General features: G+C 36.6%; 1 protein-coding gene, 1 non-coding gene and 1 pseudogene across 3 annotated transcripts in view; 1 reads left to right on the top strand and 2 right to left on the bottom strand.

Moving 5' to 3' along the window:
• COMMD1 (copper metabolism domain containing 1) overlaps window positions 1-16,961 on the bottom strand; it is a 119,799-nt gene extending 102,838 nt beyond the window's left edge. Inside the window, exon 1 of one of the 2 annotated variants that reach the window (XM_023525569.1) lies at window positions 16,828-16,961. Coding sequence is in view for 1 of the 2 variants with exons in the window: in XM_011384349.1 (XP_011382651.1) it covers window positions 10,161-10,337 (177 nt within the window). In the remaining variant the exon portion in view is untranslated. Of the gene's footprint in view, window positions 1-10,160; window positions 10,365-16,827 lie in introns of those variants that run through there. The other variant, XM_011384349.1, reaches the window with a different exon arrangement.
• On the top strand, window positions 2,818-2,936 carry LOC111733504 (annotated as a pseudogene).
• On the bottom strand, window positions 13,252-13,370 carry LOC111733499. The gene has a single exon (XR_002778011.1). It is a non-coding gene; the product is annotated as a 5S ribosomal RNA (ribosomal RNA).
• Window positions 16,962-17,001: the final 40 nt, after the last annotated feature.

Here is a 17,001-nt window from a genome sequence, read left to right on the forward strand (position 1 = left end):
AAATGATTTGATTATTTCTAAGTAACATATGCTCAGGATAAACATAATGAAAATTTAAAGATTTCATAAATGGTATCTTCTTTTAGAAACAGATCTGTAGAAAATTGTGGAAGAGAACTGTACCACGATCAGATGTCATGACAGAGAACAATGTCCAGAATAATTCCATATTGGCATATAAAGACATTAAAAGTTAATCATATATAAAGCATACATAAAACAACTCATACCACAATTCCTACAATTTAGTATAATACGGCTTGTTTTAAAGAGGGATTAGTTGAAATAATTTTTTATTAAAGATAAACCATAATAGAAGTCAAAATTTATACAAATTACAGTCTAAGACAAAGCCAAAAATGTGGGTGTTTTATTAAGACCAAAAAAACTTGATTTTTTTCATATTTCTGTAGTTTAAAATAAGGATCCATTCCACCAGAATGCATCATTTATACCTTTCTTATGGTATTTACCATATGATACAGGATTCTTTAAGACAGAGACTATGACATTCACCTTTGTGCACAAAGCCTTGTATAGCATATTACAGGCTCAGAAATATTTGAGGGATAAATCAAAGATAGAAATTTTCTTTAAAATCTCCCCACTCAGGAACTCCTTCAAGCCAAGTCAAGTTTCCAGACCCAGAATAGTTGCTTTGAGAAAAGGAGAACCAAAAAGAGATCTTCAATTAATATGGGTTTTGCTCTAAACTAAGAAAAAAACTTACAGAAAACCTCATTACAGGCCATTTGAGCCTATTAAAATACTTTGCAAATTCCAGCTGCTAATCTGTAACTGCTGCTTTATCATGTGTTGTTCAGTGACATTAAAAAGTAACATCTTATCAAACAGTGGCTTGCCAGTCCTACAGAGAAGCAGGAATGTACTTCGTGAGTTATCTAAATTTTCAAAGTGTTCAGTAAAATTAGCAAAATCTAGTTAGACAAAAACTAGAGAACCACATAGCAACCTGTTTACAGAGCCAGAAATGGTATTTCTAAATTCAAATCATCAAACCAAATATTTAGACTTCTTTTGGGCAAGAAATTCTTAGTGTTGAGTAGCCAACGTTGCTTTCTGAACTAGAACATTCAGGAGAAATAATATTTTTAAAAAGAATATGTTGCTTCGGCATCTTTTATCAGTGTATTAGCAAGCCAATATTCTACTGCCACCTAAAGTAGAAAAACAGAATTACTGCTTATAGTTTAAGAATGACAGAAATAGAAGATAAATGAATCCTGAAAGTATGACAGAATGAGTCAAATGTTTTCAGTCCTTTCTATTCATGTCTCCTAATCTAAACATCTTAAGACCAGATATTTTGCATCTATCTTTTATACTCAAGTTAATTTCTTATTACTTAATATTTGCTGTCCAAATGTAAAAGGCTGAAATTCATTCTTAAATTGATTCAAGCATCAAAAAGATACTACTGCACACATTATTCTTCATTTGTAGAGACAAATAATAGATAAAAAATTATCTTACACAGTAAGATCTTTCTACATTATTTAATAAATGCAAAAACTATTGCAAAAACAAGAAGATTCAACATTAAAAAGCATTCTGGCTTTTTCACACTGGCCTTTTCACAAGAATAAGGTACTAGATACATTCCATAAGATAAATCCCAAAACAGAAGCTGATAATACCATTCTTTGATAATATCATTCATTGGCCAAAAAAATCATCATTAATGAGCAGTCAACTCAAGTCATTTTGTAAACATGATACAAGACGCACTTTTAAAGCATCTGTTTTTATTGTAAATACTTTCCACGAAATTTTCCAAATTATCTGGAAACTAGGATCAAATAGTGCTTTTAAATAATAATACATACCAATAATAAAAATATACATCACAGTATGCAAAACATTAACCTACTGGAATATTAAAAAGAAAGTGGGTATCCCTTCACAGAATTTAATCTGTTTGATACTGACATTATACCCAAAAATGTCTTAGCAATATGTTCGTCAAACTACCAAAAGCCTCTGAAAAAAGCTTTCCCCAGTGCTTAGTACAAATGTACTAAATTCCTAATGCTGAAGAATATCATATAAAATCAAGAGTCAAGATGGATAAAATTTTTAAAAGCCAAATGCAGAAAATTATGTATTGTATGTTCCCCTCCACCCACCCACGTCTTAGAGGAGAAACTGTTGGTGATGGTGTTCAGGATACGCTACTCCCAAATATGGCACCTTGACTTATTGAATATTTTAAGCTGAAGGACTTTGAGAAAAGGCAGAGCAGGAAGATCACTCTGACCTTCCTCTGACTCTTTTCCCCTGAGACAGGTCATAAAACTTTCATGAGAGGTGCCCTCCTGTATTCAGAGGAAAGCAGCATTCTGACCTTGGAAGATACAGGGAAGCCAAGAAAAGCCCTACAAACAGGACTTGCTAAGTTTCCCCCAGTTAACTACAATTACCTCATACTCCTTAACCTATCCTATTCCTCCACGACTGTCCTCTCTTCATCAATCCTAGCATAAAATAAATACTCAGGTCTTCGTTTCCTTATGAAGTCTCCTGTGTCACATAAAACTTTAAATTTGTTTGCTTTTCTCCTGTTAATCTGTCTCTGTCAGTTTAATTTTCAGACCTGGTCAGAAACCTTAAAAGGGTCAAGGAAAAACCTTTTCTTCCCTTACACTGGCTAAAATAAACATAGTAGATTATCTGTGTCAAAAGAAAACTCTTGGAAATTAAAAAACATGATCAAGTGAAAAATTCAATTAAAAGGCTAGAAGAGAATGTTGAGGAATTTTATCAAAAAGTAGAAGAAAAGAAAAAACAAGAAATGGAGTCTACGGCCATGCTACCCTGAACGAGCCTGATCCTGTCTGATCTCGGCAGTTAGGCAGGGTCGGGCCTGGTTAGTACTTGAATGGAAGACCACCTAGGAAGACCAGGTGCTGTAAGCATAAGAAATAAAAAAACTGACAATGTCCTTGCAATCTGTGAGGTCAATCAAGGGTTGCTTCACCTAAAAAAAAAAAAAAAAAAAATGGAAAATAGAAAAAAATAAAATTTCAGTCTAGAAGCTCTAGCATTTGAAAAATCATAGTGCCAGAAAGAGAATAGAGAAAAAAAGAGATAAGAAAATAATCTAAGTAGTAATACAACTTTTCCGAGAACTAAAGGTCATGTACCTGCGGATTGAAAGGCCCACAGTGGCCCAAATAATGAAATGAAAAAAAATCACACATCAAGGATATTCAGGGAAATAAAGGATAAAGAGAAAATCATAAAAGCTTCCAGAGAAAGACAGATCACACTAAATGAAACCATGCCCTCAAAACTGTGAATCAATTATTTGACAATCTAGAAATATATTCTCAGCCAAACTAGCAATTAACTGTGAGACTAGAATAAAGACACGTTTAAGACTTAAAAAGAAAAATTACCTCTTTCTTAAGGAGCTATCTGGGAACATACTTCAGGATCTGAGGAGAGAGGCACAGTAAGTAAGCTGAGATCCAGTGAGAAGATGGAGCTACAACACTGCGCATCTTGATTTGTTCAGGTGATACAGCCAATTTGGCTTCAAAGATCAAGTCAAGAAACTTAAAATGAGGTCCCAGCACAGCCAAATCCTTATCCAGGAAGGACATTATCATTACTTTAGTCAATCATATTCATGAAAAACTCCTGCCTTGAACCTGGAGTAGACAACTAGGGAAAGGAAAATTAGTCCTCTACCGTGTCTTTTTCCTTTTAGTAGTTCCTTATATCTAATAAGTAGGCCTTTTCCCCCACACATTTTCCTCTTTCTTTGTTAATGTTGTAGAGTGGGTTAGGAACTACTCTGAATTGCCTATAATGTACTTAAGATGGCACAAAGCACTCCGTGGCTACCTTTTCAAAATACCTGAAACCATTGGCTTAATGTCTATATTCTCCAGATATGATCCACAAAGGCAGGGACTATAGCTGTGATGTTTACTGCTGTATCCCAACCACAGTGCATGGCATATATTAAGATGTTTAACAAATATTTGTTGGATAAGTAAATGCTCAAAAAAATTAATACTGGTTAAGTTGGCTGATGGTGTTATGTGTGTTTTTACATGTCTCAAATTTCTATACTTTAATGAAGTTAAATAATGTTTATAATAAGACTTAATAAGGAATGGCATACAGGTAGCTAAATGCAAAACAAAAAAAATTTTAATTAAATCCAGCATCTTTCAAATGATATTACTCCAATTATAAGATACAAAAAACTCTATTACCATGGGTCTTTCCTCTCTAGTCTAATTCTCAAATTACGATTTTTAATGGCTTCGAGAAGAGACACAGAAACAGTTGTTTAAAATACAAATATTTTTAAGTCTTTTATTATCACACATCTTAACATTATGTTACTGATAAGTTAGTTTCTTATACAAGTTAAAACCAGTTTTCATATGTTGATAGTTTTCACTTGATTCTCAACACTAAATTTTATATTATTTTATATATTACATAAATTAACATATAAATTTTATATCCTCTGTGAAAAAAATTCCAAATTTAAATTCTATCTATCTCTTACTAAGAACACACACTTAGTACAACAGAACCATTAAAGCTCATTTTTTATGAGCTTTATGAGATCTCATGAGCCTAAAGAACAAGTTAATTGAATCCCTCGAGAGGATATAACAGTAAATAATCCCTATTTCCAGCATTTAGATTTTTATCAACTAACTTTTAAACATAATTTATATATGCTATTGTTTCCAAATAGCAAACATTATGGGTTTAAGAACAAATATTTTAGACAGAGGTCAGCAAATTTTTTTCTGTAAAGGTTCAAGTAGTAAATATTTTAAGCTTTGAAAGCCATAAGATTTCTGTCACCACCACTCAACTCTGTTATTATAGTGGTAGAAACTGCTCTAGACAAGATGTAAATGAATAGTTCTAATAAAACTTTATTTATAAAAATGAGCAGCAGGACAGATTCCTTCCATGGGCCATAGTTTGCTGACCCTGGTTTAGAGTATAACGCCTTCTAGCTCTGCCCATTCAAAGGTAGTGTAGGTTTTCTCTCATGCTTACTTTTTTAATGGCAACCTCCACATTTAAGCACTATCCATTCATTCACTTATTCTACAGATTTTTACTAAGTGCCTACCTCATGCCAGAACGGTATTAGGTGTTAAGAATAAAGAGGAATAATAATAATAATAATGATAATAATAATAATAATAAAGTCCTGTCCTCTAAATGCTTACATTTCAATAGGGAAGTCAAGAAATAAACCAGCTAATATGTACATAATATAACTTCAGGTAGTGTTAAGTAAGAAAAAAGTAAAGCAGAGTAAAAAGATTCAGGCAGGAAGGATGAGGCTCTTTGGATAGGTCAGGGAAGATCTAACAGGATATCACTTTTAAGTAGAGAACGAATGAATCAAATGAACAATCCATATAATATTTAGGGAAAGAGCATTTCAGGCATATGGAAGAACAACTGCAAAGGCCCTGAAGAGATTCAGAAATACTTAAGATGTTTAACAAAGATAAGAATATTAGCGTGGCCAGAAATGAGAAAATGAGATCTGAGAAATTGGTAAGAGGGACTTCATAGAAGGACTGTGACTATGGTAAAAGGACTGAATGTTATTTTAACTTTGATGTGAAGTCATGAATATGGAATGGTTGAAAGCAGGGGAGTAAGGAGATATGATGTATGTTTTAAAAGGATTATACTAGTTTATTTGTCAATTACATCTCAATAAACCCTGGGGGAGAAAAGGATCACTGGTAGCTGTGCTGAGAATAGACTATTGGAAGCAGAAGTGGAACAGGAAGACCAATCCATAAATAGTTGCCTGTATTTCTAGACATCTAAAATAGGAAGTAAACATATTTTTAATTCAAATTATAGAGGAAAAAAGAAATGGGTAAATTAGCTCTTATTGACATAACTGAGTATAGGCGTAAATCGACAACAGACAAAACAAAATCCAATAGACCTTTCATTAAATATTTTTGTTTAACACTAAATATTTTTGTTTAATATGAAATTTCAGTGAGGAAACACAAAATCATCACCAATAGAGGGCAGTAGTGAATACCGAACTTAAGCATGCAAAAGATGATCTAGCTTCACAGTTAAGATCTTTCTCTAGAATTCTAGTAACTAACTGGAATTAAGCAGCATACCCACATGGTTAACAAAGGAGCAAGAAATAGGTAGTATGCAAATGCATATCTACAAGAAGTTTAAATTATAAATGTGAGCCAAAAAATTTAAAAACAAATGGCAGAGTATTCATATAGGATATCTCCCTAACTAAACACACCATTCTCAATTTATTGATTTCACTGCTCCTCAAGAAGTACCAAAAATAAAACTAGAGCAAGTGAATGGCTAGCTTTTATCTATAAGCTGATGGAAAGTTTACCATTTTGAGATCAATAGACAAAGCTAGAGAGGGACAATGTCCCAGCCAAGTGGGGTGGGAAAGCTCCATTCAAAGTGGAAAACAGGGACTAGCAGTACAAATGTCAGCACATTATACCTGGTCACAAAATGTGTAGGTTAGAGAGAAAGGCTGAAGCACAGGGAGCACCTGAACCGGAAATATTGCCTATGATGAATGTAGGCAACTGAGAGTAAGGATCCTGTTAACGTGTACCCACTACCTATTCTCTACTGAGTTACACATCCCTTCCTTCCTTTCCTCTTATCCTTGCTGTCCATTTTTATTTTCAATTTCTTCACAGAACTTGATTTTCTATCGATTATTGAAAGGTATGGCCGGCCACCAAATGAGAATTGAGGTACTACTCCATTTTTATCCTCAGTTCATTTCCCTTTGCTTAGACTCCTGCATTTAGTATTTTCCTCATGGCTTCTCCTGTAGCCTGCATGTTGAATGCAAGATTACTGGGACTCCACAAAGACAAAAGAAAAAATAATTTGTTTGACCTCTGCTGTAATTTATATGTAAAAATGTATACCCTGCCCACCTCATACTCACTAGGATGGCTACTATCGAAGGAAAGGAAAAAGGAAAAAGGAAAAAGGAAAAAGGAAAGGAAAGGAAAGGAAAGAGAAAAGGGAAAAGGGAAAAAGGGAAAAAGGGAAAGGGAAAGGGAAAGGAAAAGGAAAGGAAAGGAAAGGAAAAAGGAGAAGAAGAAAAGAGAGAAGGGAGGGCAGGGAAGGGTAGAAAAAGAAACCATCACATGTTAGGGAGGATGTGAAGAAATCAGAACCATTGTGGAAAATAAAATGGCACAGCTATTGTGGAAAACAGTATGACAGTTCCTCAAAAAGAAAAAAAAAAATAGAATTACCATATGACCCAGCAATTCTACATCTTGGAATATATCCAAAAGAACTAAGGCAGGGTCTCAAAGAGATATCTGCACTCCTGTGTTCACAGCAGCATTTTTCACAATAGCTAAAACATACGAGCAACCCAAGTGTCCAATGACTGATGAATGGATAAGCAAAATGTGGTATATACATACAATGGAATATTTTCAGCCTTTAAAAGGAATTTCTGACATATGCTACAATATGGATGAACGTTGAAGACATGCAGAGTGAAATCAGTCGGTCACGAAAAAAGACAAATACTGTATGATTCCATTTACATGAAATATTTAGAGTAGTCAATAACAGAGACAGAAAGTAGAATGGTGGTTGCCAGTGGGTAGTTTCAGGAGTTGTTGTTTAATGGCTACAGAGTTTCAGTTTTATGAGATAAAAAAAGTTATAGATATGGATAGGGGTAATGAATGTACAACACTATGAACATATTTAATATCACTAAACTGTACACTTTAAAATGGTTAAGATGATAAATTTTATGTTATGTATATTTTACAATTTTTAAAAATGGAAAAATAAAAAATATATACCCTTCTTAAGATCAGGAATAAAGGTCAGTGGGAATAAAGGAACAAAAAGTTGTTTTACTTCTTGTCATCTCCACCAATACTCCATATTGAGTACCATCATGCTATAGTCGAATTGTACTACTCACCATATCCTGAACTTGCTCTACATTTTCCTGCCCAAACTGATATTTTCTTAACCTAGAATGCCCTATATGGCTGCCCCTCATTTCAGTCTAAAATATTCTACACTTTCTTCAAGAGGAGCAATAAAAGCATCTCCAAGAAACCTGTCAAAAAGAATACCTCTCTTCTGTCCAGAATAGCTTACTTGACCTCTATTTTCAAGTATAACAGCATCCTTGAATCATACTTACTTGTGTATATTCTCTTTTACTGAAGATGGACATTCTATCTCTGCTCAGAGCCTTTTTGTTTAAAAATCATGTTTGCTTTTTAGGTTTCCATAAGAATTAGAGAGACATTTACCCCTCAGTGTTGTTTATAAGGTAAATGAAGATTGGAATTGGATGTCAACTAGAGCCCATAGTTTCAGCCCTAGGTAAAACAATCAAGGCTTTCTCCCTTGGTTCCTCAAACCAATCACCTGTGCAGAGGCTGTTTTACTCCCAAAAGGGTTATGCCAGCTCTTCAAACGAAAATCACTCAAAAAACTGAAATATTCTATCATCAGGTAGAGGACTGAAAGCAGTGAGAGCAATACCTGGATATTATTCAGCAATGCATTTAAAAGAAAATAAGAAAGAGAGTTTCCAGGTAATCTCTTCTCTGGGTATCTGCAATTTTTATCTCACTAAAAAAAAAAAAAAAAAAAGAATCACAGTATGGTTCACCTAGAGAGAAGTAGCCCCCAGTCAGGGCATCCTAAGCCAATACCTACACACTTGGTATTCTTCTTGGCCTGCAGTTCCTTATCCTCATCCCCCGCTAGGCCTACCAAACACTTCAAAAACCCAAGTAAGATGTCAAATTCTCTAGAAAACCTTTTCTGAAGGTTTCTAAGAGTAAGATTTGATAGAAATAGAAGCCATTCATAAGTGATTTCTGATAGCAAGTAAAATTATTTAGATTTTTTAGAATCACACGTGAGATATTACCTCTTACATTTCCACAAGACAATCCATTTACTTTCTGTGAAATAATTGCTTTGGGTTTTTTTTCTGGATTCAAATCCTATCAACAAAGGCAGTTTTAAAAATAAAAACAGAATTGCCTTTTTAGAGCATTAGCACTTTTGAAATAGAGTGCAAAAGCAGATGAAATTTCAAAATTGACTTTAATCGAAGTGTGATTTTACATTAACTGTTTAGACTACCTGAGCCTGTTTCCCAATCTTTAAAATGGGTGTCCACCATATAAGGTTTTTGCAAGAAACCAATTAAATAAAATGTAAAACATCTAGTACAGTTTCTAACACATAGGAGGCCCACAAAAATCGAAAATCATTTTTACAGTCTACTTCTAGGGTACACTTTGGCACCAGATTCATTCCTATAACCAGTTCTCAGTATAAACCAGTGTTGTCCAATACGGTGGCCAATAGCCGTGTTACTGAGCAATTACTGCGCATTTGAAATGTGGCTAGTCCGAATTGAGATGTGATTTAAGTGTAAAATACACACTGCATTTCAAAAACTTAGTGAAAAAAATAATATATCTTAATATTGCATATTGATTAGGTGTAAAGAGATAATACTTTTGGATATACTGGGTTAAATAATATATATTAAAATTAACTTCACCTGTTTCTTTTTACTTTTTTAATGTGGCTACTAGAAATTATTTAATTATATATTTAACTTTCATTACATTTCTATTGGGCAAGCTGACTTTGACCTCAAGCAAGTAAATCTGATCTCTTAACCATACAGTGGACTACTTGACAGGGGTTCTATAACCGCCAATCCATCCCTTATACCGGCTCACTTTAACACTCCCCACTTCCGCGAGACTGGAAAGCTGACGACTTAATCGCTCTTAATTTTTAAAAGTATAGAGTGCACAGATCCACCGAGGCAACTCGAAATTGTTACCTACACAACGGAAAGGTATCTTAGGAAAATACCCAGATTCCTCTCCGGTGGGTGTCGGTCAACTGCTGGGGGGACTGGGAGCTTAAGCAGAAAGGGGTGCCCCTTAAGAAAATGAGAAGAGAAGACAGAGCGAGCGCCCAGATTCTGAAGGAGCGTAACGTGGAGCTCATAGAGCAGAGGTCTGAGGAGGAAAGCCTTTTCACCAGTAAGGGAGGCGGGTAAAAGCCACGGCGGAGGCTGCAAGGAGGAGCGGTACCTTAAGAATCCCCCTCATCTTCGCCAGAAAGGGGCGAAACTCCTCGAGTGGAACTTCTGGATAGAGCTGGCTCCGCAGCAGCTCCTCGGTGATGCCCGAATGCCCGTGGAAAGCTTCCTGGGCCAGGCCGCTCAGCAGCCCGCTCAGGGGTTTGCAGCTTTCGAGCTCGCCTGCCATTGTCAGCGGAGGCCCCGCCCCTCAACAGCTGAGTGCAGCCCGCCACGGCAGCCTAAATGGGCCTAAATAGCCCAGGCAGAGGCGCGCGAGGAAAGTAGTGAAGTACCACCAGGGGTTGTTGACAGCTACCAGTTTTGCTTTACAAAACCATTCCCCTTTGGTTGCCAGCACTGAACTGTCCATTCAGTTCCGGAAGGATCACTTTGCTTCAGCTGATTTCCTTCATCACTCCATGGCCCACTTAATGGAAAGAACATTTGGTGGAGATCACTCGAGATAGGGCAGCATTCTACAAAAGTGGCAGTTTAAATTTGGGTTGGCTGCACTCATTCCAGGCCTTGCCAATCCATGAACTGAACGGGATCTATCACTTATATCTAATCTCTGCTTAATCCTTACCTGTCCACCTTTCGTCCAAGAAAATTTAAACTATCCCCTGATAACATAATGTGTTTGCTTCAATTGTTACTTGCCGTTTTATACACATGTGGCTTGTCTTCCTGGCTAGATCAGTGGCTCTGACCTAATGCTTTCCATAACAAATATTTTGTCAACACCTTCTTTACTATCCTGAAATGAAATGCATAGATAATTGCCTACCCATATAATTTCAACATATTATTCACCCATAAAAAGGAATGAGGTACTAACACATGCTACAACATGAATGAACCTTAAAAACATGCTAAGTAAAAGAAGACACACAAAAAGCCAGCTATTATATGATGCCATTTATATAAAAAGTCCAGAATAAGCAAATCTGTAGAAACAGAAGGTAGATTAACGGTTGCCAGAGGCTGGAGGAAGGGGGAATGGAGATAATGAGTACCAGATTTCTTTTGAGGGGGTGATAAAAATGTTCTAGAATTAAATAGTCATTATGATTGCATGATTTTATGAATATACTAAACCCCACTTGGGTTTTAGGATGGTTAATCGTACACTTTAAAGGATGAATTTCACAGTACGTAAATTATATCTCAATTTAAAAATCAATATAATGAACTAATTGTAATTTAGGATAAAAATAAAAGTAATTTATAATGTATATATTTCAATGTGTGTATGGGCACAACTACTCTAGGTGGCTAGGAGACATAGAGTAGCCTAATGCCTGTGTCTTTATGTAGAACCACCTGCGACTTCTATAAATTCAAATACAGGTATATTTGTATTTGTATTGATGTCCAGAGAGAGAGAGAGAGAGAGGAGAGAATGAAAGAAGAAAGAGCAATTGCTACTGGTAACATGATGTTCTGAAATGTAAGCAATGGTTGGTAAAGTTGGGAACAAAAAGCCTTCTTTCCTCACTTTATCCAGTAATTGCAAACCAAAAATGTTCTGTGTATTTTAAAGCCATGTTAAAAATACACTGTGTACTTTCTTCAATTAAAAAAAATAATTAATTAAAAAAAGAGAGAAAGATGCAATTCTACTCTTGGGATATGCATAGATTTTTCTTTTAAGCAAAAGGATGGTGTACCAGATGCTTTCTCCACAAGGCTTAAGAACTCAATTTGCCATTTTATTACTGAGATCAAACCTAGTATTCTTCATGTTAAAAAAAGAAATGAAAATTTATTTAACTTTCTAAAATGTTATATAATAAAAATGTTCAGATCTAAAATTTAAAAAATACACTGTGTTCACATCTATGCTGGAGTTAGATTTCAGGCTCAGACAATAACAAATAGGTACATTTTTCACCTACATGAATGTCCCCTGCATGGCAAGATGTCTTATATCCCTGGCCCCTGTCCAGTCTGGGCCATTCCTTCCCCTCCATTATTGTGAGAACTGAAATACCCCTTTCCAAATAGTATGACCTTGTGGCATTGTTAAGAGTCACTGATCTAGACTGCTCTAATTAATATTTAGCTAGTGTTTGCCTGAAGTTAAGAGGCATTCTTTATAATAGAAAAGACATGATATTTCTTTCCCTAAAGGAATTAATTTTCTAAAAGGCAAATTCAGAGATGCTTTTATAGCTCCAAGAAAAGCAAACCTAGACATAAACTATATATCATGTTCAGTGTACCTACAGGAGTTGCAGAGACTGGTTGACACAATGGAAAAATAAAAGGGTTGTGAGTGGAAACAGCACAATTAAGCACATGACTTCCAAATTACCCACCAGAAAGGCTTTATTCATTTCCATAAAACCTTAATAACACTGATATTTATTCATGATCATTGTCATTTGATACATGAGAAATATAATCTTACTGCTTTAATTTGTATTTCTTAAATTTTGAGAGTGAAGTTTCTTTTATATTTATTGACTGCTGTATTTCTTCCTATTTTCTTGACAACTTTCTATACGGGATTCTGTCACTTCAGTGATTTCTAAGAGCTCTTTATACATTAGGAATATGAATGTCACCTATATCGTAATGTTGTTTTCTTTTTTTAATACCTACAGCACCTAGTATTCTTAGGTAGTCTCTCATCCAAGTACTAACCAACCCTGACTCCGCTTAGCTTCCGAGATCAGACAAGATCAGGCACGTTCAGGGTGGCAGGGCCATAGACACCTACATTGTAATGTTTTCCTTGGGTTTATATAGTTGAATCTATCAATCTGCATAGAAAAAGTCTGAAAAGTTATTCACCAACATGGTTATAGAGTTTATCTCTGAGTAATTGAGGATGGTTTATATTTTCTTCTTTCTGCTTACCTGATTTTTCTAAATTTTTTTATCTACAGTATACATGTAATACTATTGTAATAAAAAGTTATGTAGCTAGAGCAATTCAGCAAGAGAAAAAAAAACAAAAGGCATCCAAATAAGGAATGAAGAAGTCAAATTGTCACTTTCTTATTTTTATTTTTTTCAGGCGAGGCAACCCTTGGTTGACCTCACAGATTGCAAGGAACTTGTCATCTTACAATCCCTTATTTTTTCATTTTTTATGCCTACAGCACCTGGTCTTCCTAGGTGGTCTCCCATCCAAGTACTAACCAGGCCTGACCCTGCTTAGCTTCCAAGATCAGATGGGATCAGGCTTGTTCAGGGTAGCATGGCTATAGAACAAATTGCCACTTTTTGCTGATGACATGATTCTCTATACTAAAAACTATTAGAAATAATAATTAAAGTTTCAGAATACAAAATCAATGTTCAAAAATCCATAACATTCCTATATTCTAATAATGAATTTTCAGAAAAAAAAAATGAAAAGAACAATTCCTTTTGCAATTGCAACAAAAAGAATACCTAGGAATAAACCTAACAAAGCATATGAAGGACCTGTACACTGAAAACTATAAGACATTATTAAAAGAAATTGAAAAAGACGCAAAGAAATAGAAAGATATTCCATGATCTTGGATTAGAAGAATCAACATAGTTATGGAAGGCACCAACTTAAACCTGTAAAGAACCTTACTCTTGTTTACCCTGCTTTTCCTGGTTATTGCCCCATAACTGGCATTCCCGACACCTTTCTTTTGTTTTTGCTGAAAATGATATATAAATTGGAGTTCTAAGCCACTGCTTTGAGTTACTCGTTTTTCCCTGGGTATCTCACATGTATAAATGAGGTATACAGGTTAATAAACTTGTTTTTCTCATTAATCTGTCTTCTGTTACATGGGTTCTAGCCAAGAAATAAGAAAGTTAGAGGAAAAATTATTTTTTTCCTCTTCTATATAAATAAATGATTAAAAATAAATGAAGTAAGGGTTATTACTAACTTAGTACCTAGAAATAACTATCAGATTTGGTAGTGGAAGAAAGAAAAATTGATTAATTCAGCTTCAGTAGGTCAAGGACAGACTTAATGGTGAATGGCATTGGAGGAAGTAATTGAGAGTAATGTAGGGAGGAGGCAAGAGAATTAAAATGTTAAATCAATCTACGTTCAGAGGCTGCAATACGCTGATCAGCTATGTACCAGGCCAGGAGGACACCTGCAGAACAAAGAAAGATTTCTGCTAGGATGGCTAACAACCCATTTCCCACACCTGTGGAAGGGGACACAAGAAAAACTATATTTAAGTGGCTGCAATACACAAAATAAAATTGTTCATTCCCTATGGCTAGAACCATAGGGAATCTATGGATTAAAGGCTAGGAACTGTCAGCAGGCCTTTCACACTACATATTACCTTTTGACACTACATAGTCTTCCCCTTCCCCTTCCTCACTGTATGCCCATATCAAAGGAAATGGATAAACAAAGTCTTTAATGTGTAACTCACAGGAACTAAAAAATGATTTATAAACTGAATTCCCTGAACACTCTGGGTCCCTATCACTACTTTTACTCTGATTCATTCTCTCCGTCCCTCTCAGTGTTTTTATCTCGATACTCTACTGTCTCACTGTTCGTCTCTCAGGCTCTCTCGCTCTCTGCCTCTGAGAGAAGACCATGCTCTGTCTGTGGAGTGTTACCTCTTTTTGAATAAACTTTCCTTTTGACTCTAACTTTGGCGCCTATGTTGAATTCTTTCCACATTCTCCACCAAAGGACCCGCTTCTTCTCTCAGTGCAGGGCTTGGTCTACCCCTCTCTCCACTCAGGGAAATTAGCCCTGTCCTGCAACTAGAGGACATGATCACTGGTTGGCCTGCAAGTTGGACCCCAGCAATCAGAGGCTCCTCACCCCTTCCCCTTTCCTTGGAAAGTATGTTCTGCCCACCATTTCCACAAATAGGAGCTGTTCCAAGGACAAAGCCTGGAGAATAAGGTGTTGAGACCATCTGTACCATATACATGACTGAGCCCAGTGAAGGCCTCTATAGAAACTTTAAGATTCTGGTGTGCAGGTGCATAGATCTACTTGTCTTGTGACCACCCAAGACAAGCCTCATAAATAAGTTCTCTTGCTTATTATAACTGCCACCTACCTATCTGGAGTGGTCTGCCTCTTTCTTTGGTCTCTCCCTGCTCTCCTCTTGGGAAGGGCAGGTTGCTGGTTTCAGATTTCACCCAGGAAGCTCCTCGTGTGGCAAACCAAAAAGCAGCCCTGCATGTTGCAGGGGAAATATCATGCCCTTATGGAGGGAGTCATGAAACGGTGGTGAACTCCATAGTGAAATGATGGGATTCAAGACACATTACCCTAAAAATATGGCACCGTGGCATATTGAATATTTGAAAGAACGCGAGAAACAGAATTTGAAAAATGACAGGTTCAAGGACTCTGACTTCTCCCCTGAAGCAGATCATAAGACCCTCATGTAAGAGGTGTCCTCCCTATACAGAGAGGATTCTTATCTCCAAAGTCAGAGGGAAGCCAAGAGAAATCTGAACAAACAGGCCTTGCTAAGTTTTCCCACTTTACTACCCTTAGCTCATATCCTTTTGTCCCATCACATTTTCCCACCACTCCTCATCAAATCTAGTATAAAAACATTTAGGTTTAACCACTTTCAGATGTTCATTTCCTTATCAGGGATCCTATGTTACATAAAACTTAAATCTGTATGTTCTTCTCTTGCTAATGTCTTTTGTTACAGAGTCCCAGCCAAGAACCTAGAAGGGTAGAAGGAAAATATTTTCCTGCCCTACAGTTGCAAGGGTGGAATCAGGAGCAAATTGGGGTGGTTGTCCGTGGGCTCGGGAAGGACGGATGGACGCGGATTCCGGCCCGCCACGGAGTAACGGTACGCGCCCAACGCCTTCACGAACCTTCCAGAAAGCTGCGCCGGCTCCGGGAGGAGGAGGAGGAGGAGTCGGGGAAGGGGCAAACAAGGTAGAGACAGAGTTTACACATAATGCCAATTTTCATACTTGGTCATTGAGGAGTTACTGAAGGATTTTAAGCAAGTGCATAATAACAACAGATTTGAGTTTTTAAAAGATCCCTGTGATTGCAGTGAGGCAAAGGAACTGGAGGAGCAGGGGAGACCAAAAGCTAGACTATCACATACTCAAATAGATGATGATGTGGGTTTGATCTAAGGCAGTGGCACTGAGGATGGAGAATATGAGATGGATTCTTGATATGAAGGAGGTATAATCAGACTTTGGAGAAAGGAAGAGAAGAACAAAAAAGAATGAAAAAGCTTCAGTTGCCTTTTCTACTAAAAAAAAAAAGATAAGGCACCTATTTCATAGTATTGTGAGGATTAAACGAGCTAAAACGTGTAAAAGGGTTTAGCACTGCGCTGAATGACTGTTATTAAAATGCTTAGGCTCCCTAAGAGCCCGTGGCTACGTTATAAAGAAGAAACTAGCGTAAAGCGAGGCCGTTGTACTAACTAGTGAAGCAATTGAGATTTCCCAGGCAATCATAGCTCCAAACCTTAAGATTATCTGGTATTTAAAGGTGTATTTGAATCTGTAACTACTACTCGGTATCAACCAATAGGAGACAATCAATCCCTACACTTCAAGCAAAAGAAACCAGACACCCATCCCAAATCTCTGTCTTTTAACTCCGTTTCAAAATGAATTTAAAAATCAATGAAAAACAGGTACACGCAGTCAGGAACAACTGCTAAGCCCGCACGTGCTGGAGAGTAACCGGGAGCAAAACACACCTCGCAGTCGCGTCTAGTTGGAATTAACGTAAGGGACCTCACAGCCGAGGTCCGAGTAGTGGGAGATGTGGGTGTCCCAACATCCGCCTTTAAAATAGCGTGTTGTCCTTTCTGCCTCGCAAGAATCCGTCCCGTCGTGGCCTTGACCCCTCAGCGCCTGGGGTCACCATCCCC

Source organism: Pteropus vampyrus, unplaced genomic scaffold, assembly GCF_000151845.1.
Source record: "Pteropus vampyrus isolate Shadow unplaced genomic scaffold, Pvam_2.0 Scaffold571, whole genome shotgun sequence".
Lineage (NCBI taxonomy): Eukaryota > Metazoa > Chordata > Mammalia > Chiroptera > Pteropodidae > Pteropus > Pteropus vampyrus.